The 23,529-nt window shown below is 46.3% G+C and overlaps 1 protein-coding gene across 9 annotated transcripts in view; it reads right to left on the bottom strand.

The window, feature by feature from the left end:
• Positions 1-380: 380 nt before the first annotated feature.
• Positions 381-23,529, bottom strand: part of CHTOP (chromatin target of PRMT1) — a 97,928-nt gene continuing 74,779 nt past the window's right edge. For 8 of the 9 annotated variants that reach the window (XM_069218096.1, XM_069218088.1, XM_069218093.1 and 5 more), the window contains one exon: positions 381-1,746. In XM_069218096.1, coding sequence (XP_069074197.1) covers positions 1,541-1,746 — 206 coding nt within the window. In that variant the 3' untranslated portion in view covers positions 381-1,540. The remainder of the gene's footprint in view (positions 1,747-23,529) is intronic. The other variant, XM_069218097.1, reaches the window with a different exon arrangement.

The raw sequence follows: 23,529 nt of genomic DNA, 5'->3' as shown, positions 1-23,529 counted from the left end.
ATACTTTCACTTATGTTTGGTTGTACACATGTAATTGTTAGTATTGTTTGGTGTTGCCAGACATTTTCCTGATTTTTGGTTGTGCTATGTGGGAGGACTTTTACATCCATTGCCCAGGAAGTATATAAACCACCACTTGAAAAATAAAGGCTATTGTCTGCTCAAAGCGTTGAAAGGCCAAGTAATCTACAACTGCTGCACTATATAAGTAAGTCACTTAAGGGGTGAGGCAATTTAAACTATAACTCTTGCAATTCAAGATGCCTAAATAAAGGATATGTGAACCTAAAACAAATTCACACGACAAAACAGTCAATCACACGCCCCAAAAAAAGCTTTGTATCTACATAAGTCATGAACTACGCAACAATTGACCAACATTGAAACTCTGATTCAATTTATTTTTTCCCCACATGAAAAAGCTGGAATTTTGGAACAGTGGCTTCTGGAAATACTTAACACAAGACAGACCAATTTCTCCAACCAAAAACATAGCCATCATGCATCTCAACAGTGATGGTTAGCTCTGAGAGGACAAAACCTCAGGTTTCCACCACGCAACAAGAATACTTCCGATCACATGTGCAATGATGTATTGATTTAAGAATATTTTTTTTGTTCTGAACCAGGAACTCAAGTGAAAAAATTAACAGGCCACAGATTAGTCAAACTATTGAATTTAAGAGGCTGTCAAATGCTAACAACAAGACCAATCTAAAAAAACAGATGGACACTGTCAGTTTACTTAAATATAATGGCCAGGGGCAAAAAAAAAAAAAAAAAAAAAAAAAATGTATCCAAGATTCACACGTCCTTCAATCTTCTAAATATTTTAACACAAAGCCTTATACCCACTGGCAGGTTTAGAGAGAATAGGCCCCTTGGACTTAGGTACTCCTTGACCGTGATCCGAAAAATTCAAGGACATTAAGTCACACAGATGCAATAAAAAACATATGATAACTATCACAGAACTGCAACCTCCTAAAATATTAACGGGAGGAAAACTCTTCAATCATATTGGTGATGTTATACCTGGACAGGGCACAGGTCAGTTATGTTTCTTGCAACAATAAAAACAAAATATAAAATTAGTAAACCATCATTTAAGTCAAATTGTGTTATTAAACGAAAACTCTGGTTAAAAAAAAAAAAAAAAAATCTGCATTTCCAGTACTAGCGTGCACTTCCCAGAAGCACCACGGCTGCATTGCTCTGGTCAGGTTTTCCAGGGAACCCGTCGTAGTGGAATTAAATGGTTCCAATGGCTCCAAACCGAAGAGAAAAATAAAGCTTCCAGGTGTTACCAATGGTCACCATCCCGCACTGTTACAACGGTTGAAGGGTTTAAGAAAAATATTTATATATTTAAAAAAAAGAATGTCTCAAACAACATACAGTATCAAAATATAGGGACAACACTAAAACCAGAGTGGTAGAATAAAATGCCACATGTATGAGTGCTGATCCTTCCAGCGCACAGAGAAGGTGGATGGCTACCTACAGTTTTAGTTTTGTCTCAAACGTCAAGGAGAACAACTCAGTCATTGGCATCAGGGTCAGTTTGAGCCATATAAGCGTCCAGCTCAGCATCCAGGTACCCCTTTGTTTTAGACATGTAAGCATCTAATTGGTTGTCTAGCTGTTCTCTTGTCAACGTAGGGCGAACAGCTCCTCTTCCACGTCCTCTTCCTCGTCCACGACCAACAAATCCACCTCTCCCACGGCCTGCCAAGCTACCTCGACCTGTGAACAGGAAGAACATTTAATCCATTGTATAATAGGCAGTGACCGATAATGCTGACTGCAGTTAGACTTGTCCAAAAAAACATGGAAAAGCAATAGACAATGTTTTAACAGACCCGAGTGCCCTTTTATAATTGGTACATGAGACAACACAAATTAACTGGATAATTGTAAACATATGTTTCAAACGATCACTCAGATCATCAACTGTACCACGGTCTGCTGCTTTTTGGCTAGGTTTGTTTTACAAATAGTGCTTTCAATCTTATTAATTTAATCTACCATGGTATACAACATTTAAAAAAAAAAAAAAAGGAGAAAAAAAAAAAAAAGGAATTTAGTTACTTGAAAATAAATAAGCAGCTCGAATTCAAACATGCACTTCGCAGGGCAAGCACAGCTTTTAGTCTCTGGAACCCCTCAGAGGAACTAAATAATTTGAATGGCCCTGGTGCATCTCAGAGGAACAACAATTAATTTTGGCTGTGATGGACTAGAGGAAAAGGAGTTCTACCACGTGAACCAGACAACATCAAACAAGTTGCCATTTGCAGTCTCCTCCCACAATGACAGGAAAACCCAGACTTTCGTTTCCTGTGCTGGGGTTGAGATTTTTGTTTTGCTCTGCGTACTTATATTGAGAGTTCACATTTTCAACAGACCCCCCCCCCAGACTGTGTTGACAGTCGAATTCTTTTTGTACTAATCTGATGTCCCTTAGTCCCAGAATTCCACCCACTCCACAGGTATACGTTCTGCGCTATAAACTATGTTGAGCCTCATATTTCTATGTATAGTGACTGAGACATAACCATCTCATGGATAAATCTCTTTAAATAATCTGCACCGTATCTGTAGGATCGTATTGCACAGAAAAGTAGAATAATAATTCTCACAAGCTCACAGTCCTGACATGGTCCTTCTAGATAGCAGAGGTTTGCTGACCCAAGTCACATAAGCCAAACATTAAATAATGCCTTTAGCTGATCAGCTAAATGTATAAGCCCCTGTGAACCAGTAATGAGCTAGGCACTGTGTGGATTTTTCTCCTTCCTGGGGCACAGAACTGTGCATCTGTGCTCAGAAATGAGTCAGACACAGATGTACTCCTTTCCCTTAGGTTAGGGACATCAAATGCATATTGAGGAAGCACACGGCAGTTTACCAATCCCATAAACGATCAGGCACTGGCATGGTCTTTCCAAGAACTGCGAGTAAGTAAAGTGAGCCTCCCCCATTCTTATACTTTATTAGCTCTCAAATTCACATTCGGACTGTACTTTTTAGAATAACTAACAAGTTACTTACCCTTGAGAACACTTTATCTGGTACAAACTATCTAGCTGGTGATTCCTTACCTTAGAAGTATCTCCCAACGTCAGACTGTGTCAGGAAACCTTTGAGCAGTACCCCTGCTCGTTGGTAGGTGGTGTTTGGCTCCGCACGGCGTTGTCCACCCCAGAGGAGATGTGCATGGTGCCGATATAGGCACCACACGAACACTCATGCAAGTTGTTTTTTGTGACTTTACACACCAGCAGCGCACAGCCACAAAGTACACTGACCACTGCTATGGAAAACTAAGGCCATGAAAGAGAAAAAAAAAAAAACCTGTTCCGAGAAAGCCATTCGAAGAACGGGAAGGATAGTGGGTCAATAAGGAAACTGCAGCTAGAGTCTGTACCAAATAAAGCTTTACAGAAGGTAAGTGACTTGTTCATCTGATAGGAGACTTCTAGAGGCACATTCCTTACCTCAGAATAGATACCTAAACAATACTTCCCTGGGGTGGGTCTGGAGACCAATTTCATAAGAGGAAGTCCTGCAGGGCCAACAGGAAAACTGCCTGCCCGACGTACTTGACTGTCCAGGCAGTAGCGTTTTGTGAATGTGTAAACGGAAGCCCACACATTGCTGCCTATTAGATGTCCAAGAGTGGAACTTCATGTGCTAATGCAGTGGTGGAGCCTTAGCTCTGGTGGAATAAGCATGCAAACCCTCTGGGGTTGCTTCTTGGTCAACTCATAGCAGATTTCGATACAGAGCAGGATCCATCAGCCGATGGCCCGCTTCTGCATGCCAGTCCCTTCTACACTTCACCATATCCCATTAAAAGTTGCCCCCCCCCGAACTTGTGTGTGTGGTCAATGGAGATCGTCCTCTCTGGGTTAGGAAGGTCAAGTTGCTCCTACTTCTTGGTGGGATGTAGTAAAGCGTCTACAAAGTAGGGAGAGTGCTGGATTAGCCTAAGTGAAAGGGAGTGACCACTTTTAGCAGAAGGGAGGTCCTTGTATGACGTACCAGTTTGCCTGGGAAGATGTTCAATTATAGAGGCTTGAATCACAAAACCTGAAGCTCACTGACCCTCAGGGCAGATGTTATTGCCACAAGGAAGGTCGCTTTAATGGTAAGGAGCCTGAGAGGGCAATTGTGCGGGGGCTCAATGGGAGAACACATAAGGAAGATGAGGACAAGATTGAGGTCTCGCTGAGGAATAACTAAGGGAGAAGGTGGAAACAGATATAGTCAATAGATTTTTAAAAGGTTTCCAACAGGAATATGAAGAGGGATAGCTGTTCAGGGAACCACAGAACAGCTAAAGTTGCAGAAAGCTAGCCCTTGAGAGTGCCCAGAGCAAGATAAAGAATAAAGAGAAGAACCTGAGAAAGGGGGACAAAGTGGATAGATCATTTTTTTCTTAGTGTAGGGAAGTATGCCCGCCAAGGCAACCTGCAGACTTCGGGAAGGTTACAGCTGTCAACTGTCGCCACTCAATCTCCATGCAAGAAGGCAAAGGCTAGACAGCAGGAGAGGTTTCTCCACTTGAACCTGCTTTGACAGAGGAGCCTCCCAAAGGGGCAGCCTGCGCGGAGAACCAATGGCCTTGGGTCAGGTTCAGGTGAGGGGACCTTCTCCTGCTGCTCCAACAGAAGATCCCCCGAAGGGGGAGCCTGATAGGAGGATTGACCCTCATGTTCAGTATCCCGGGATATAAAGATCTCTGTGCCCAATCTGGAACCAGAAGGGTGACTTGTACCCAGTTGTTCCTGATCTTCTTGAGAGCCCTAGGCAGAAGGGGTATGGGCAGAATGGAATACTGAAGGCCTGAGCTCCACTCAAGACGAAAAGCGTCCGAGTGAGAGCCACCTTGGAAACTCCAGAGGGCAAAACTGCTGACATTGCTTGTTCTCATCTGTGGTGATCAGATCTAACCAAGGCTCTACCCACTCTTGAAAGAGATCTTCTACCACCTCCGGACGGACACCATTCATAATCTGCGAGGCATTGACAGCTGAGTTAATCTACACTGTTAGAACAACCAGGGATATCCCCTGACATACCAGCCAAGGCCCGAGACGCAGGGACTCTTGACAAACAGTTCATGACATCACCAGGCTTTATGCAGTACATCATGCTGGTAGTGCGGTCCGTGAATGCTTGCACTATTTTTTTCTTTGATGGAGAAGGGAAAGGCGTTCAGTGCCAGTCTGATTGCTCGGAGTTCCAACAGATTGAAGTGGAGTTTGGATACTGCCGGAAACCAGAAGCCTCTGATCTTCACCTCTTCCAGATGGCCACCCCATCGCAGGAGTGACACATCTGTCACTTCTGTTTGGGAAAGGGACAGAGGTCTGCCGCTGACCCAATCGTGGTTCAGTAGCCACCACAGCAGATCTTGTGCAGTTCCCTCTGATATCTGGACATATCTGAGAGACTCCTCTGAAGCTGTGTCAGCTGGAACTTCAGGTCCCCCTGCAAAGCACACACATGCCAATGGGCATGTGTCAGAATCAGGATGCAGGAGGCCAAAAGACCCTACAGAGCCAGTCTCACTAAAATCCAGGATAGAAGCTAAAACACTGAAATAAGAGCCTGAATATCCTGGACTCGCCATTTTGGGAGGATAGGCCCGAATTATAGTGTCCCTAACAGTTTCAATGAAAGGGAGCATCATAGAGGGAGTCAGGTGTGATTTTGTATGTTGATAGTGAACCTCAACAAATGTAGGGGGTTCACTATAGTCTGGAGTTGAGACACGATAGCCTGGGCAAACTCACCTTTAACAGCCAGTCGTCGAGGTAGGGTAAGACTGCCACCCCGGACCTCCGTAGATGAGCTGCAACCACCGCCAGCCATGGTGGACACCCATGGGGCGCTGGTAAGGTCAAATGGGAGCACAGTGATTTGAAAGTACTCATGGACTACCATGAACTGTAGGTAACATCTGTGGGCATGCAGGGTGGGAGTGTGGAAATAAGCGTCCTGCAAGTCCAATGCTACCATCTAGTCTCCTGGGTAGAATGCAGATCGGACCCAAGTGAGAGCGAGGCCCAAGCCCTTTTTGGGCACCAGAAAGTAGTGGGAATAACCACCACAACCTACTTCTGCCACCGGCACCTTCTCTGTGGTTCCCTTTGCCAAGAGAGGTGTCCCTTCCTGGTGGATAAAGGAGAGATGGTCCTTCGTCCGCCTGTCATAAGTGGATGGCATGTGGGGCGGAGAGGCTACGAAGGGGAAGGAGTAGCCTCTTTGGACAATCAGCAAAATTCACTGTTCTGATGTTGCAGACTGCCAGTCAGGCAGGTAATGGCAGATCCTTCCTTTCACTGGGTGCCCATGATGGTATGAGAGCAAACTAAGGTGTTTAGAAGCCGCACCTGAAAGGGGTGGTGGACTAACCTGAACCCTGGCTGCTAGATTCATGGTGGTCTATGGATACTGCGTCCTTGGCAACAAAGAGGCTGTGAAGCTTGTACGCCATGGTGGATGGGAAAGATGCGGCTGGAAGCCCGTTCCGTGGCCAAGAAAGGCAGACTGGGGTTGGAGTGGCCATGGACAGACCCAAGGATCTGGCTGTAGCCCTACTTGCCTTCACGCGATCGTCTCAGCAGTGACAGAGGCCATCAAAGGGCATGTCCACACACGAAGCCTGGACATTCCCTGAAAAGCCAGTCATCAGCCAGGCGTGGCGACTAAGGGTCACTGACAATTAAATTGCTCGGCCCAGCTAGTCTGTCGTGTCTAGCCCACATCGAATTATAAACTTGGCTGCATTTCTACCAGTCAGCAACATCTTTGGAAAGTATGACCCAGGTCTCCGCTGGTACCACTGACAGCGCATGTCCAACTGTATGCCACAGTGTGGGAACAGCGGCTTAAAAGGAACGCAGTGCTATGCTGGTGGACAAGAACAGCATCTTTCTTATGGTGCCAGCCTCTTGGACTCCATGTCCGGGGGTGCAGTAGGGTTTCCTCATTTTAAGGATCAGCATATCAAGATCTCAGGGGTAGAGTGTTGGGTGAGGAAACTGTGGTCCCCTGGGGTGGGGCGGGGGCAATCCCCAGTTCACAGGAGTCCCTGTGCAGGATTTGAACCTATACCCTAGCAGGACATCTGTGAATGGTTAAATGAATGGGCGGATAGGTTCTGAGTTGGGACACTCCTGGTTAAAGCACCTCAGTCATGAAGCTAGCCTTGACTGCCACTGAGGGCAACTGAAGGTGAAGAACCTCAGCAGCCCTCCTCACCACCACTGCGAAAGAGGCTCCATCCTCCGTAGCCACGGTAGGAGGAGAAAACATGCCACTATTTGGAGAAGTATCCAATCAACTGGTGTCTACCAGGTCCTCACAACAGTCCAAGTTGGAATCCATGAGCTGGTATTCTTTCAGGGTCATGCAGAACCCAGCCAATCCCCGAGTTCAAGCCCACTGGAATAAGTTTCAGGATCCGACCTACGAAGCATGGACCCAGTCAGTGCTGGGGTTGGCATTGTCTGATGGCCATCTGGCTGCGTATCACAGTTAGGAATCAGAATAGGGATGGCGTTACAGAGTAGCTTCAGCTGCGCCAGTCCGGAATAATCATTGGAACCAAGGCGCCTGCCCGGAGGGGCTGAAGTAGAACCAGTAGTGGCCCATCCCGAACCTGCAGGGCCTGAAGGTGCACCAGAGGGAGCAGACCACCCAAATATGAGGTGCATGACATCAAAACTAGTGGAGTTGGGCAGGGGTCGCTCCGGCTCCCAGAAACTTGAAACTATTGGAGACAGCCCAGGTGCTAGCTGAGCCGCAGAGCCAGGCCTCTAATGACGAAGCTCCCTTGTTGACCGACAGACAAGGTGAAGTCACAAACCTCTTCCACTTCGTGCTCTTCTTCCTGCAGCAGGACTTACCTGAGTGACCCAAGGACTTCAAGGGCAATGAGGATCTCGGACTCCGTGACCGCTCGATAGACCTTCCTCTTGACCAGAATCGAGAAAGTTGCAGCATCCCACATCGAACCAGCAGGAGCTCGAGGGAATCGCTCCCTCAAGGACTTCAGGTTTATGGCGGTGTTTGAAGTACCAAAGGCATACACAGTGAGAATTCTGTCACTGACATCAGACTGATAGGTGCTGCAGGGCTTGAAGCTTGCCTTTCTAGATTACATCGTTGTCACACCAGAAGAAGATATCAAAAACCTTTGACAAAAAGTGGAAGAAAAAAAAAAGTGGTCAAAAGTGACTAAGGCTAGCTCTCGCCAGGTATGCGCCGACTGGCACAGAAAGAAAATAATTTACGTCAGCACACTGAGGCTTATGCTATATAGGCACTGTGAATGTCACAGCAAGAATGATGCCGAGAAGAGCCAAATGATGCTACCTAATGGTGTTCAAGGGTACTGCTGCTCAAGTAAAGTTTCCAGATTCAGTATGATGACTGAAGATAATTCTAATGTAAGGAATCTGCGTATGGAAGTCTCTATCAGATAAACATATTTGAGAAGATGCAGTGAACAACCCCCTTTTGAGGATTTCACATATAGTTAAGTAAAAAGATAGTTTCACATCACATGTTGGTTTGCAGGACGTATCTTTTAGCTCACCAAAAAAAGGTATTCCACCCAGGCTTGCATCCCATGTGGACAGGACCCTAAAGTGACATGCGCCTGGCAGCTGTTTATTTGATCACGTGCTCAAAAGCAGACATGCCAAGCAGAGCATTGCCACAACTCAAAGCATTTTAGCCTGTTTAGAATTATAGCCTGCATTGCTGTTTTACACATGTATAATATGTGTGTATTTTTATATATGCTCCGGGGTCCCCGCACAAGGGCGGGAATATTCAATGTTTATGACTATTGATGAGGATCCCCTGGAAGAGAATCTCAAAATATTCATTATAAAGACCATGATGAGCTCGCAGTTTGCTTCAAGAAAGAGCCACAGACGAAGACAAAGGTCTTTATGGATTACAAAAAAAAAAATATATATATATATATATATATATATATGAAGTTGTTTGAATCAGAGGTATCAAGGCAAAGTTCTGCATTTAGTAACAGTAACACAGCTAATTGCACTATGGAAAGAATATTTGAACGCACACAGCTTCTTTTCTTACAATGCTCTGAACTGGTCTGCCACCTGATTATACAGTCATTATATGCCACCATGATCGTGCCTTCATCAGCTTTGTTTTATAAATGGCATTACTCAATATCCTTCTATAGGTAGTTCATGTTTGAATCAAATACCATTTAAAGAGATAGTCGATGTCTAGCTAGCAAGTGAACGGACTAGCTTCACGTAAAGGTGTACCAATGTTCATACATTATTGATTTTGTTGCTTTTTGTCCAAGGTTGTGGAAAAGTATGAAGATGCTGTCAAGCATATGTATGTACCTTGTCCAATACATTTGTGGAAATTATGCTGGGAGTGCATTCAAATATGATGGATCTTGACTCGGGGGACAGTTGTTGGATTAGATTAGGTGATGGCTGCATTTCTCACCACACACGAATGAAGAGGTCCATCAGAGGTTTTAACAGAGCATGGAGTAGAAGCATAAGTGGTCTAGAATGTCCTATGTGTTTAAACATTTTAAAGATGACCAATAACTTTGGGCGAGGGATTTTGAAGGCAATAGACATACATACACTTTATGCTACATATCTATGTGCTTGAAGCCCTTCATGCACAACCTCTAAAGAAAGGAAGGAAATTAAGCAGTTAACATAGCATCTTAGCTTTTACTACAACCGTTGAATTTTGTTGTAGGCACTATTCAGTGCCATGCAAACTAAAATTAACCATGACCTAACCCCTCCCTCGCACACTTTTATTGAATACCTGGTATTTTGTGGTTCCAATGCCAAAGCATTAATAGACTTCGACCTATATCCTGGATAGGAACGAGTATGCATGTCCCCATGAATTATAGCCAAAACATCAATGGCACTGTGTTGTTAGAATCAACTGCCCAATTCAGAAAGGATCCTGAATGACCCCCCCCCCCCCCACCAACCCCAACATTAATAAGCATGAATAGCCAAAACATGTAAAGTTTTGCAATAGCATAATACAGAAGACAAAAAGACACAGATTGCAGCAAGCTCATAGACAACGCACAATCCCTCTTAGTGCCCAATAATACAAGAATGTATAAATCAACAACAATAAAGTTATTAAGTCTCAATAGGCGTGCAACATCACCAAAGTTCCTGCTGCAAAAAGGAACTGAACAGGGCTGAAAAAACCCTACTACAAATTACTCCAAGAGGTGGTGCACAGCAAAATGGACAGATAAATATATAATATAAAGAAGAACAAAGTCCAATGTTCCGATGATGTAGGTAAGCAGTCCTTTTTAAATATTTCATAGCAAGTCCAAAGTGTTGATTCCACACAATTCTGTAGGAAAAATATGGAACGCTTCACGAATTTTGCAATAGCATAATACATTAGTAAGCGAAAGCTGTGTCAACCATTAAGAAGCATCTAAACTGGACAGTAAGAAAAATCTGTATTGTAAGTAATAAGGCACAAGACCAACAGAGCAATAAGTGTCAAAGGTGCAATGGACTCATGCATAAGCACCGATGGCCTCATGCTGAAGTGATCAAACTTATCAAGCAGCACTGACCCAGCTTTAGTGGCAGATTATGGCCGAATGGATCCACAAAAAAAACTCCATTATGCCAGCCATAGATCAGTATTGTAGGAAGTTGGCTCTGTATGTGCTATTTCAAAGTAAGGAATAGCATGCACAGAGTCCAAGGGTTCCCCTTAGAGGTAAGATAGTGGCAAAAAGAGATAATACTAATGCTCTATTTTGTGGTAGTGTGGTCGAGCAGTAGGCTTAACCAAGGAGTAGTGTTAAGCATTTGTTGTACATACACATAGACAATAAATGAGGTACACACACTCAGAGACAAATCCAGCCAATAGGTTTTTGTATAGAAAAATATCTTTTCTTAGTTTATTTTAAGAACCACAGGTTCAAATTCTACATGTAATATCTCCTTCGAAAGGTATTGCAGGTAAGTACTTTAGGAACTTCAAATCATCAAAATTGCATGTATGCTTTTCAAGTTATTCACAAATAGCTATTTTAAAAGTGGACACTTAGCGCAATTTTCACAGTTCCTAGGGGAGGTAAGTATTTGTTAGGTTAACCAGGTAAGTAAGACACTTACAGGGCTTAGTTCTTGGTCCAAGGTAGCCCACCGTTGGGGGTTCAGAGCAACCCCAAAGTCACCACACCAGCAGCTCAGGGCCGGTCAGGTGCAGAGTTCAAAGTGGTGCCCAAAACACATAGGCTAGAATGGAGAGAAGGGGGTGCCCCGGTTCCGGTCTGCTTGCAGGTAAGTACCCGCGTCTTCGGAGGGCAGACCAGGGGGGTTTTGTAGGGCACCGGGGGGGACACAAGCCCACACAGAAATTTCACCCTCAGCAGCGCGGGGGCGGCCGGGTGCAGTGTAGAAACAGGCGTCGGGTTCGCAATGTTAGTCTATGAGAGATCTCAGGATCTCTTCAGCGCTGCAGGCAGGCAAGGGGGGGATTCCTCGGGGAAACCTCCACTTGGGCAAGGGAGAGGGACTCCTGGGGGTCACTTCTCCAGTGAAAGTCCGGTCCTTCAGGTCCTGGGGGCTGCGGGTGCAGGGTCTCTCCCAGGCGTCGGGACTTTGGATTCAAAGAGTCGCGGTCAGGGGAAGCCTCGGGATTCCCTCTGCAGGCGGCGCTGTGGGGGCTCAGGGGGGACAGGTTTTGGTACTCACAGTATCAGAGTAGTCCTGGGGTCCCTCCTGAGGTGTTGGATCTCCACCAGCCGAGTCGGGGTCGCCGGGTGCAGTGTTGCAAGTCTCACGCTTCTTGCGGGGAGCTTGCAGGGTTCTTTAAAGCTGCTGGAAACAAAGTTGCAGCTTTTCTTGGAGCAGGTCCGCTGTCCTCGGGAGTTTCTTGTCTTTTCGAAGCAGGGGCAGTCCTCAGAGGATGTCGAGGTCGCTGGTCCCTTTGGAAGGCGTTGCTGGAGCAGGATCTTTGGACGGCAGGAGACAGGCCGGTGAGTTTCTGGAGCCAAGGCAGTTGTCGTCTTCTGGTCTTCCTCTGCAGGGGTTTTTCAGCTAGGCAGTCCTTCTTGTAGTTGCAGGAATCTAATTTTCTAGGGTTCAGGGTAGCCCTTAAATACTAAATTTAAGGGCGTGTTTAGGTCTGGGGGGTTAGTAGCCAATGGCTACTAGCCCTGAGGGTGGGTACACCCTCTTTGTGCCTCCTCCCAAGGGGAGGGGGTCACAATCCTAACCCTATTGGGGGAATCCTCCATCTGCAAGATGGAGGATTTCTAAAAGTTAGAGTCACTTCAGCTCAGGACACCTTAGGGGCTGTCCTGACTGGCCAGTGACTCCTCCTTGTTTTTCTCATTATTTTCTCCGGCCTTGCCGCCAAAAGTGGGGCCTGGCCGGAGGGGGCGGGCAACTCCACTAGCTGGAGTGTCCTGCTGGGTTGGCACAAAGGAGGTGAGCCTTTGAGGCTCACCGCCAGGTGTGACAATTCCTGCCTGGGGGAGGTGTTAGCATCTCCACCCAGTGCAGGCTTTGTTACTGGCCTCAGATTGACAAAGGCACTCTCCCCATGGGGCCAGCAACATGTCTCGGATTGTGGCAGGCTGCTAAAACTAGTCAGCCTACACAGATAGTCGGTTAAGTTTCAGGGGGCACCTCTAAGGTGCCCTCTGGGGTGTATTTTACAATAAAATGTACACTGGCATCAGTGTGCATTTATTGTGCTGAGAAGTTTGATACCAAACTTCCCAGTTTTCAGTGTAGCCATTATGGTGCTGTGGAGTTCGTGTTTGACAAACTCCCAGACCATATACTCTTATGGCTACCCTGCACTTACAATGTCTAAGGTTTTGTTTAGACACTGTAGGGGTACCATGCTCATGCACTGGTACCCTCACCTATGGTATAGTACACCCTGCCTTAGGGCTGTAAGGCCTGCTAGAGGGGTGTCTTACCTATACTGCATAGGCAGTGAGAGGCTGGCATGGCACCCTGAGGGGAGTGCCATGTCGACTTACTCGTTTTGTCCTCACTAGCACACACAAGCTGGCAAGCAGTGTGTCTGTGCTGAGTGAGAGGTCTCCAGGGTGGCATAAGACATGCTGCAGCCCTTAGAGACCTTCCTTGGCATCAGGGCCCTTGGTACTAGAAGCACCAGTTACAAGGGACTTATCTGGATGCCAGGGTCTGCCAATTGTGGATACAAAAGTACAGGTTAGGGAAAGAACACTGGTGCTGGGGCCTGGTTAGCAGGCCTCAGCACACTTTCAATTGTAAACATAGCATCAGCAAAGGCAAAAAGTCAGGGGGCAACCATGCCAAGGAGGCATTTCCTTACACAACCCCCCCCCCCCAAACGAAAGAGGATGAGACTAACCTTTCCCAAGAGAGTCTTCATTTTCTAAGTGGAAGAACCTGGAAAGGCCATCTGCATTGGCATGGGCAGTCCCAGGTCTGTGTTCCACTATAAAGTCCATTCCCTGTAGGGAGATGGACCACCTCAACAGTTTAGGATTTTCACCTTTCATTTGCATCAGCCATTTGAGAGGTCTGTGGTCAGTTTGAACTAGGAAGTGAGTCCCAAAGAGGTATGGTCTCAGCTTCTTCAGGGACCAAACCACAGCAAAGGCCTCCCTCTCAATGGCACTCCAACGCTGCTCCCTGGGGAGTAACCTCCTGCTAATGAAAGCAACAGGCTGGTCAAGGCCATCATCATTTGTTTGGGACAAAACTGCCCCTATCCCATGTTCAGAGGCATCAGTCTGCACAATGAACTGCTTAGAATAATCTGGAGCTTTTAGAACTGGTGCTGAGCACATTGCTTGTTTCAGGGTGTCAAAGGCCTGTTGGCATTCCACAGTCCAGTTCACTTTCTTGGGCATTTTCTTGGAGGTGAGTTCAGTGAGGGCTGTCACAATGGATCCATATCCCTTCACAAACCTCCTGTAATACCCAGTCAAGCCAAGGAATGCCCTGACTTGAGTCTGGGTTTTTGGAGCTACCCAGTCCAGAATAGTCTGGATCTTGGGTTGGAGTGGCTGAACTTGGCCTCCACCTACAAGGTGTCCCAAGTAAACCACAGTTCCCTGCCCTATCTGGCATTTGGATGCCTTGATAGAGAGGCCTGCAGATTGCAGAGCCTTCAAAACCTTCTTCAGGTGGACCAGGTGATCCTGCCAGGTGGAGCTAAAGACAGCAATATCATCAAGATAAGCTGTGCTAAAGGACTCCAAGCCAGCAAGGACTTGATTCACCAACCTTTGGAAGGTGGCAGGGGCATTCTTTAAACCAAAGGGCATAACAGTAAACTGATAATGCCCATCAGGTGTGGAGAATGCTGTTTTCTCTTTTGCTCCAGGTGGCATTTTTATTTGCCAGTACCCTGCTGTCAAGTCAAAGGTACTTAAGAATTTGGCAGCACCTAATTTGTCTATGAGCTCATCAGCTCTTGGAATTGGATGAGCATCTGTCTTGGTGACAGAATTGAGCCCTCTGTAGTCCACACAAAACCTCATCTCTTTCTTTCCATCTTTGGTGTGAGGTTTGGGGACTAAGACCACTGGGCTAGCCCAGGGGCTGTCAGAGCGCTCAATTACTCCCAATTCCAGCATCTTGTGGACTTCCACCTTGATGCTTTCCTTAACATGGTCAGATTGTCTAAAGATTTTGTTCTTGACAGCATGCGGTCTCCTGTGTCCACATCATGGGTACACAGGTGTGTCTGACCAGGGGTTAAGGAGAAGAGTTCAGGAAACTGTTGTAGGACTCTCCTACAATCAGCTTGCTGTTGGCCAGAGAGGGTGTCTGAGTAGATCACTCCATCTACTGTGCCATCTTTTGGGTCTGATGACAGAAGATCAGGGAGAGGTTCACTCTCTGCCTCCTGATCCTCATCTGTTACCATCAACAGATTCACATCAGCCCTGTCATGGAAGAGCTTAAGGCGGTTCACATGGATCACCCTCTTGGGGCTCCTGCTTGTGCCCAGGTCCACCAGGTAGGTGACCTGACTCTTCCTTTCTAGCACTGGGTAAGGGCCACTCCATTTGTCCTGGAGTGCCCTGGGAGCAACAGGCTCCAGAACCCAGACTTTCTGCCCTGGTTGGAACTCAACCAGTGCAGCCTTTTGGTCATACCAAAACTTCTGGAGCTGTTGGCTGGCCTCAAGGTTTTAGGTTGCCTTTTCCATGTACTCTGCCATTCTAGAGCGAAGGCCAAGTACATAGTCCACTATGTCCTGTTTAGGCTCATGGAGAGGTCTCTCCCAGCCTTCTTTAACAAGGGCAAGTGGTCCCCTTACAGGATGACCAAACAGAAGTTTAAAGGGTGAGAATCCTACTCCCTTCTGTGGCACCTCTCTGTAAGCGAAAAGCAGACATGGCAAGAGGACATCCCATCTCCTTTTGAGTTTTTCTGGGAGCCCCATGATCATGCCTTTTAATGTCTTGTTGAATCTCTCAACCAAGCCATTAGTTTGTGGATGGTATGGTGTAGTGAATTTATAAGTCACTCCACACTCATTCCACATGTGCTTTAGGTATGCTGACATGAAGTTGGTACCTCTGTCAGACACCACCTCCTTAGGGAAACCCACTCTGGTAAAGATACCAATGAGGGCCTTGGCTACTGCAGGGGCAGTAGTTGACCTAAGGGGAATAGCTTCAGGATACCTGGTAGCATGATCCACTACTACCAGGATATACATATTTCCTGAGGCTGTGGGAGGTTCCAGTGGACCAACTATGTCCACACCCACTCTTTCAAAGGGGACCCCCACCACTGGAAGTGGAATGAGGGGGGCCTTTGGATGTCCACCTGTCTTACCACTGGCTTGACAGGTGGGGCAGGAGAGGCAAAACTCCTTAACCATGTTGGACATATTGGGCCAGTAGAAGTGGTTGACTAACCTCTCCCACGTCTTGGTTTGTCCCAAATGTCCAGCAAGGGGAATGTCATGGGCCAATGTTAGGATGAACTTCCTGAACAGCTGAGGCACTACCACTCTCCTAGTGGCACCAGGTTTGGGGTCTCTGGCCTCAGTGTACAGGAGTCCATCTTCCCAATAGACCTTGTGTTCCATTTTTCTTGCCTTTGGACTCTTCAGCAGCTTGCTGCCTAAGGCCTTCAAGAGAGGGACAGGTTTCTTGTCCCTTACACAGCTCCTCCCTTGAGGGTCCCCCTGGGCCTAAGAGCTCAACCTGATAAGGTTCAAGCTCCAAAGGCTCAGTTCCCTCAGAGGGCAGAACTTCTTCCTGAGAAGAGAGGTTCCCTTTCTTTTGCTGTGTTGTAGTTGGTTTCCCAACTGACTTTCCTGTTCTCTTGGTAGGCTGGGCCATTCTTCCAGACTCCAGCTCTACTTGTTCACCCTGTGCCTTGCACTGTGCTCTTGTTTTCACACACACCAGTTCAGGGGTACCCAGCATTGCTGCATGGGTTTTTAGTTCTACCTCAGCCCATGCTGAGGACTCCAGGTCATTTCCAAGCAGACAGTCCACTGGGATATTTGAGGAGACCACCACCTGTTTCAGGCCATTGACCCCTCCCCATTCTAAAGTAACCATTGCCATGGGATGTACTTTTCTCTGATTGTCAGCGTTGGTGACTGTGTAAGTTTTTCCAGTCAGGTATTGGCCAGGGGAAACCAGTTTCTCTGTCACCATGGTGACACTGGCACCTGTATCCCTCAGGCCCTCTATTCTAGTCCCATTAATTAAGAGTTGCTGTCTGTATTTTTGCATGTTAGGCGGCCAGACAGCTAGTGTGGCTAAATCCACCCCACCCTCAGAAACTAGAATAGCTTCAGTGTGGACCCTGATTTGCTCTGGGCACACTGTTGATCCCACTTGGAGACTAGCCATACCAGTGTTACCTGGATGGGAGTTTGGAGTGGAACCTTTCTTGGGACAGGCCTTGTCTCCAGTTTGGTGTCCATGCTGTTTACAGCTATGACACCAGGCCTTTTTGGGATCAAAGTTTTTACCCTTGTACCCATTGTTTTGTGAAGAGGCTCTGGGCCCACCCTCCTGTGCAGGTTTTTGGGGGCCTGTAGAAGACTCTTTACTATTTTTAGTTTTGGTTGTCTCATCACCCTTCCCCTGGGGAGTCTTTGTGACCCCTTTCTTTTGGTCACCCCCTGTTGAAGTCTTGGACACCCTTGTCTTGACCCAATGGTCCGCCTTCTTTCCCAATTCTTGGGGAGAAATTGGTCCTAGGTCTACCAGATGCTGATGCAGTTTATCATTGAAACAATTACTTAACAGGTGTTCTTTCACAAATAAATTGTACAGCCCATCATAATTACTTACACCACTGCCTTGAATCCAACCATCTAGTGTTTTCACTGAGTAGTCAACAAAGTCAACCCAGGTCTGGCTCGAGGATTTTTGAGCCCCCCTGAACCTAATCCTGTACTCCTCAGTGGAGAATCCAAAGCCCTCAATCAGGGTACCCTTCATGAGGTCATAAGATTCTGCATCTTTTCCAGAGAGTGTGAGGAGTCTATCCCTACACTTTCCAGTGAACATTTCCCAAAGGAGAGCACCCCAGTGAGATCTGTTCACTTTTCTGGTTACACAAGCCCTCTCAAAAGCTGTGAACCACTTGGTGATGTCATCACCATCTTCAAATTTTGTCACAATCCCTTTGGGGATTTTCAACATGTCAGGAGAATCTCTGACCCTATTTATGTTGCTGCCACCATTGATGGGTCCTAGGCCCATCTCTTGTCTTTCCCTTTCTATGGCTAGGAGCTGTCTCTCTAAAGCCAATCTTTTGGCCATCCTGGCTAACAGGAGGTCATCTTCACTGAGAGCATCCTCAGTGATTTCAGAAATGTGGGACCCTCCTGTGAGGGACTCACTATTTCTGACTAACACAGTTGAAGACAGGACTTGAGGGGTCCTGTTCTCCCTATTTAGGACTGGAGGAGGGACATTGGCCTCCAAGTCACTAATTTCTTCCTCTGTGATGTCATCATCAGAGGGGTTGGCTTTTTCAAACTCTGCCAACAGCTCCTGGAGCTGAATTTTGGTAGGTCTGGAGCCAATGGTTATTTTTTTGATATTACAGAGAGACCTTAGCTCCCTCATCTTAAGATGGAGGTAAGGTGTGGTGTCGAGTTCCACCACCTGCATCTCTGTATCAGACATTATTCTGCTAAGAGTTGGAATACTTTTTTAAGAATCTAAAACTGTTTCTAGAATCTAATTCAAACTTTTAACAAACTTTTAAACTCTAAAAAGACAATGCTAAACAGGGACTTAACACACAAGGCCCTAGCAGGACTTTTAAGAATTTAGAAAACTTTCAAATTGCAAAAATGAATTTCTAATGACAATTTTGGAATTTGTCGTGTGATCAGGTATTGGCTGAGTAGTCCAGCAAATGCAAAGTCTTGTACCCCACCGCTGATCCACCAATGTAGGAAGTTGGCTCTGTATGTGCTATTTCAAAGTAAGGAATAGCATGCACAGAGTCCAAGGGTTCCCCTTAGAGGTAAGATAGTGGCAAAAAGAGATAATACTAATGCTCTATTTTGTGGTAGTGTGGTCGAGCAGTAGGCTTATCCAAGGAGTAGTGTTAAGCATTTGTTGTACATACACATAGACAATAAATGAGGTACACACACTCAGAGACAAATCCAGCCAATAGGTTTTTGTATAGAAAAATATCTTTTCTTAGTTTATTTTAAGAACCACAGGTTCAAATTCTACATGTAATATCTCCTTCGAAAGGTATTGCAGGTAAGTACTTTAGGAACTTCAAATCATCAAAATTGCATGTATGCTTTTCAAGTTATTCACAAATAGCTATTTTAAAAGTGGACACTTAGCGCAATTTTCACAGTTCCTAGGGGAGGTAAGTATTTGTTAGGTTAACCAGGTAAGTAAGACACTTACAGGGCTTAGTTCTTGGTCCAAGGTAGCCCACCGTTGGGGGTTCAGAGCAACCCCAAAGTCACCACACCAGCAGCTCAGGGCCGGTCAGGTGCAGAGTTCAAAGTGGTGCCCAAAACACATAGGCTAGAATGGAGAGAAGGGGGTGCCCCGGTTCCGGTCTGCTTGCAGGTAAGTACCCGCGTCTTCGGAGGGCAGACCAGGGGGGTTTTGTAGGGCACCGGGGGGGGGACACAAGCCCACACAGAAATTTCACCCTCAGCAGCGCGGGGGCGGCCGGGTGCAGTGTAGAAACAGGCGTCGGGTTCGCAATGTTAGTCTATGAGAGATCTCGGGATCTCTTCAGCGCTGCAGGCAGGCAAGGGGGGGATTCCTCGGGGAAACCTCCACTTGGGCAAGGGAGAGGGACTCCTGGGGGTCACTTCTCCAGTGAAAGTCCGGTCCTTCAGGTCCTGGGGGCTGCGGGTGCAGGGTCTCTCCCAGGCGTCGGGACTTTGGATTCAAAGAGTCGCGGTCAGGGGAAGCCTCGGGATTCCCTCTGCAGGCGGCGCTGTGGGGGCTCAGGGGGGACAGGTTTTGGTACTCACAGTATCAGAGTAGTCCTGGGGTCCCTCCTGAGGTGTTGGATCTCCACCAGCCGAGTCGGGGTCGCCGGGTGCAGTGTTGCAAGTCTCACGCTTCTTGCGGGGAGCTTGCAGGGTTCTTTAAAGCTGCTGGAAACAAAGTTGCAGCTTTTCTTGGAGCAGGTCCGCTGTCCTCGGGAGTTTCTTGTCTTTTCGAAGCAGGGGCAGTCCTCAGAGGATGTCGAGGTCGCTGGTCCCTTTGGAAGGCGTCGCTGGAGCAGGATCTTTGGACGGCAGGAGACAGGCCGGTGAGTTTCTGGAGCCAAGGCAGTTGTCGTCTTCTGGTCTTCCTCTGCAGGGGTTTTTCAGCTAGGCAGTCCTTCTTGTAGTTGCAGGAATCTAATTTTCTAGGGTTCAGGGTAGCCCTTAAATACTAAATTTAAGGGCGTGTTTAGGTCTGGGGGGTTAGTAGCCAATGGCTACTAGCCCTGAGGGTGGGTACACCCTCTTTGTGCCTCCTCCCAAGGGGAGGGGGTCACAATCCTAACCCTATTGGGGGAATCCTCCATCTGCAAGATGGAGGATTTCTAAAAGTTAGAGTCACTTCAGCTCAGGACACCTTAGGGGCTGTCCTGACTGGCCAGTGACTCCTCCTTGTTTTTCTCATTATTTTCTCCGGCCTTGCCGCCAAAAGTGGGGCCTGGCCGGAGGGGGCGGGCAACTCCACTAGCTGGAGTGTCCTGCTGGGTTGGCACAAAGGAGGTGAGCCTTTGAGGCTCACCGCCAGGTGTGACAATTCCTGCCTGGGGGAGGTGTTAGCATCTCCACCCAGTGCAGGCTTTGTTACTGGCCTCAGAGTGACAAAGGCACTCTCCCCATGGGGCCAGCAACATGTCTCGGTTTGTGGCAGGCTGCTAAAACTAGTCAGCCTACACAGATAGTCTGTTAAGTTTCAGGGGGCACCTCTAAGGTGCCCTCTGGGGTGTATTTTACAATAAAATGTACACTGGCATCAGTGTGCATTTATTGTGCTGAGAAGTTTGATACCAAACTTCCCAGTTTTCAGTGTAGCCATTATGGTGCTGTGGAGTTCGTGTTTGACAAACTCCCAGACCATATACTCTTATGGCTACCCTGCACTTACAATGTCTAAGGTTTTGTTTAGACACTGTAGGGGTACCATGCTCATGCACTGGTACCCTCACCTATGGTATAGTGCACCCTGCCTTAGGGCTGTAAGGCCTGCTAGAGGGGTGTCTTACCTATACTGCATAGGCAGTGAGAGGCTGGCATGGCACCCTGAGGGGAGTGCCATGTCGACTTACTCGTTTTGTCCTCACTAGCACACACAAGCTGGCAAGCAGTGTGTCTGTGCTGAGTGAGAGGTCTCCAGGGTGGCATAAGACATGCTGCAGCCCTTAGAGACCTTCCTTGGCATCAGGGCCCTTGGTACTAGAAGCACCAGTTACAAGGGACTTATCTGGATGCCAGGGTCTGCCAATTGTGGATACAAAAGTACAGGTTAGGGAAAGAACACTGGTGCTGGGGCCTGGTTAGCAGGCCTCAGCACACTTTCAATTGTAAACATAGCATCAGCAAAGGCAAAAAGTCAGGGGGCAACCATGCCAAGGAGGCATTTCCTTACAAGTATCAACTGATCAGAGTAAAGTAAGTCCAAATATTAAGAGGCTGTCTCAACTGTTTTGCGTAAGCTGCATATAACTAGATAGCTGACAAAGATAATGTGATTACATCAGATATATTCTATATATCATATACATTAACTGTCAGCTTTACAACTCTGAGCCTAGAACCTACCCTTGCACCTCCGGGTCAATGGATGCAAACCTTTTCCCTCTACCCGCCTTCTATCTATGAATCAACATCTCAAAATTATAACTCTGCCAAGCACAGACCATCAACACATTCAAATTCAACTCCCCATACAAATGCTCATCACAGTATTGGAACCAATTTTGTCGCAAAGTGACAAACAGAAGAAGAATCTGAGACTTCAAATAACGGATTGGGAACCACGATGTCCCTTAACTCGCCACTCTTCTTGCCTTTTGTGGTTAAAATTGGAATGTTTTATTTTACCTGTCATTCACAAATCTGATCATAGAATTGGTCTCTTTATAGACAGTTATTAAATATCTGCACCCACAAGTCTGTATGTTATCTCATGTTCTTATTACCCTGCCTGCGCTCTACAAAAAAGACATGATATCCTTTCTCCACACTCAGATTTGAGACAACAAGGAGAGATGAGGAAGGCTCACAATCTTTGCAAGCCTTTACAATAGGTAGTGGGGGGACAATTTGGAAGGCGGGGTGGGGGTCAAATATAGCATGCAATCATCTGGACAATTTAAAACAAAAAAAAACTAGAACTTGTGACTGTCTATTGAAATCTCTGGTTGGAAGACCAAGTTCTACTTTACACATGTCCCCCACTCTTTTCACTCACCTGACCTTTCTAAACTGGTAAGGTTTTAGAGGCGTGGCATCTGCTTAGTCCTGTAGAATGACTTGCTACCTAGATCCCTGACAATACAGGTGTTACTAACATAGTAACTTATTTTCACAAAAGAAGATCCAGAGACTCTGTATTCCAGCATAATTTACACCTCAGTTTGCCAGAATTCCGTATTGACAAAAAGGGAGTGGTCACGGAAGGCAAGATGTGTGGGATGTGCAATACCTGGACTTCAAGTGAACTAAATCACATTTTTTTAGTAAGCAAATTACATCTTGCTTCCAGATACATGATTTGAATTTTCATTTTTCAAGAGTCTCGATAACTGCTTGCGGAAGGACTCAGATGACAGAATTGGCAATCTCTGCACCCCAACTGGATCCTCCCCTTCAAAACACTGCTTGAAAATAATCTAGCCATTAAGACTCAGCACCATTACTGATTAGGTGTATAATGTTAACATAATAGATCCACCATCTTCCAACATCATTGCAAGTACACGGTTGTAGTAAGTTTTCTATGTTACATATACCTGGTTCACTATAGTTACTTCCAGTCTATTAAAGTCTCCACAAACTCTCTCCAAATACACATTTTCTTAATCTCGTAAATTCAAGTGACACAAAGGTTTCCCCGACATTCACTAGCTCTCAAAACCCACTGCTTTCATTTGATATTTATGAAGTAATCAACACCTTTTACAACGTGTCACTAGGAACTGTTTAGATTGCGGTTATGTCTTGCAATCTCTTGCTTCACTCTAAATAAACAATACAACCCAGAGGCCATAGGTTCCAAACACCCAAAAGGTGGCAGAGATCCAGACAACATTAAAGCGGACACGTAACAGCAACAGACTTCTGGAAAACAAAATATTCTACAGATAATAAAGGAGGATCGACCATCTCAAAGGGTTGAAGTCAATGCTATTATATTGTAAAGTACACAGCCCTGAAAACAACATCATTTTAAAAGTTACAAATGCATTCTTGCCCTCAACAAGTTTGTGAAACACTTTCACAAGAATATTTTATGTGGGTTTAGAACAGCTGAACGCATTCAGATGTAATACTACAATCCCCCCTTTCAATCTTTACAGTAGAGCAGGGTTGCAGAGAAGGTTTTTGAAATGAGGGTATTTTACTCCCAATGTAAGAAGATGGATGTAAAAGGACCTTCTTTTATGCGTTCAAAAGCAAAGGCATTGTAGCCATTTGTTTATGTAATTAATGCTTTCTTTGTAGCACGACGTTAATGCAAGTGAAACAAACGCACTTTCCCTTTAAAAAGCCTCCTCAGTTCCGACAGCAACATTAGTGGCACATCTCACTGGTTTGTAACTACAGAAGCCTCTGATTTAGATACCCGGCAAATGCAGGAAGGCCTGGACGGAGACGGAGTTAAATGTGTACATTTACATGAGATAGTATTAGTATTACTAGAATTAAGGCATGCCAGTGCACAGGTCACTTAGTAGGCCACATTAGTTATTCAAAACCCCCGATCCAGTCACCATAAAC

This window comes from Pleurodeles waltl, chromosome 12 (assembly GCF_031143425.1).
Source record: "Pleurodeles waltl isolate 20211129_DDA chromosome 12, aPleWal1.hap1.20221129, whole genome shotgun sequence".
Classification (NCBI taxonomy): Eukaryota; Metazoa; Chordata; class Amphibia; order Caudata; family Salamandridae; genus Pleurodeles; species Pleurodeles waltl.
Note: the sequence above shows the minus strand (reverse complement) of the source record. Positions and strands in the feature narration are given on the sequence as shown.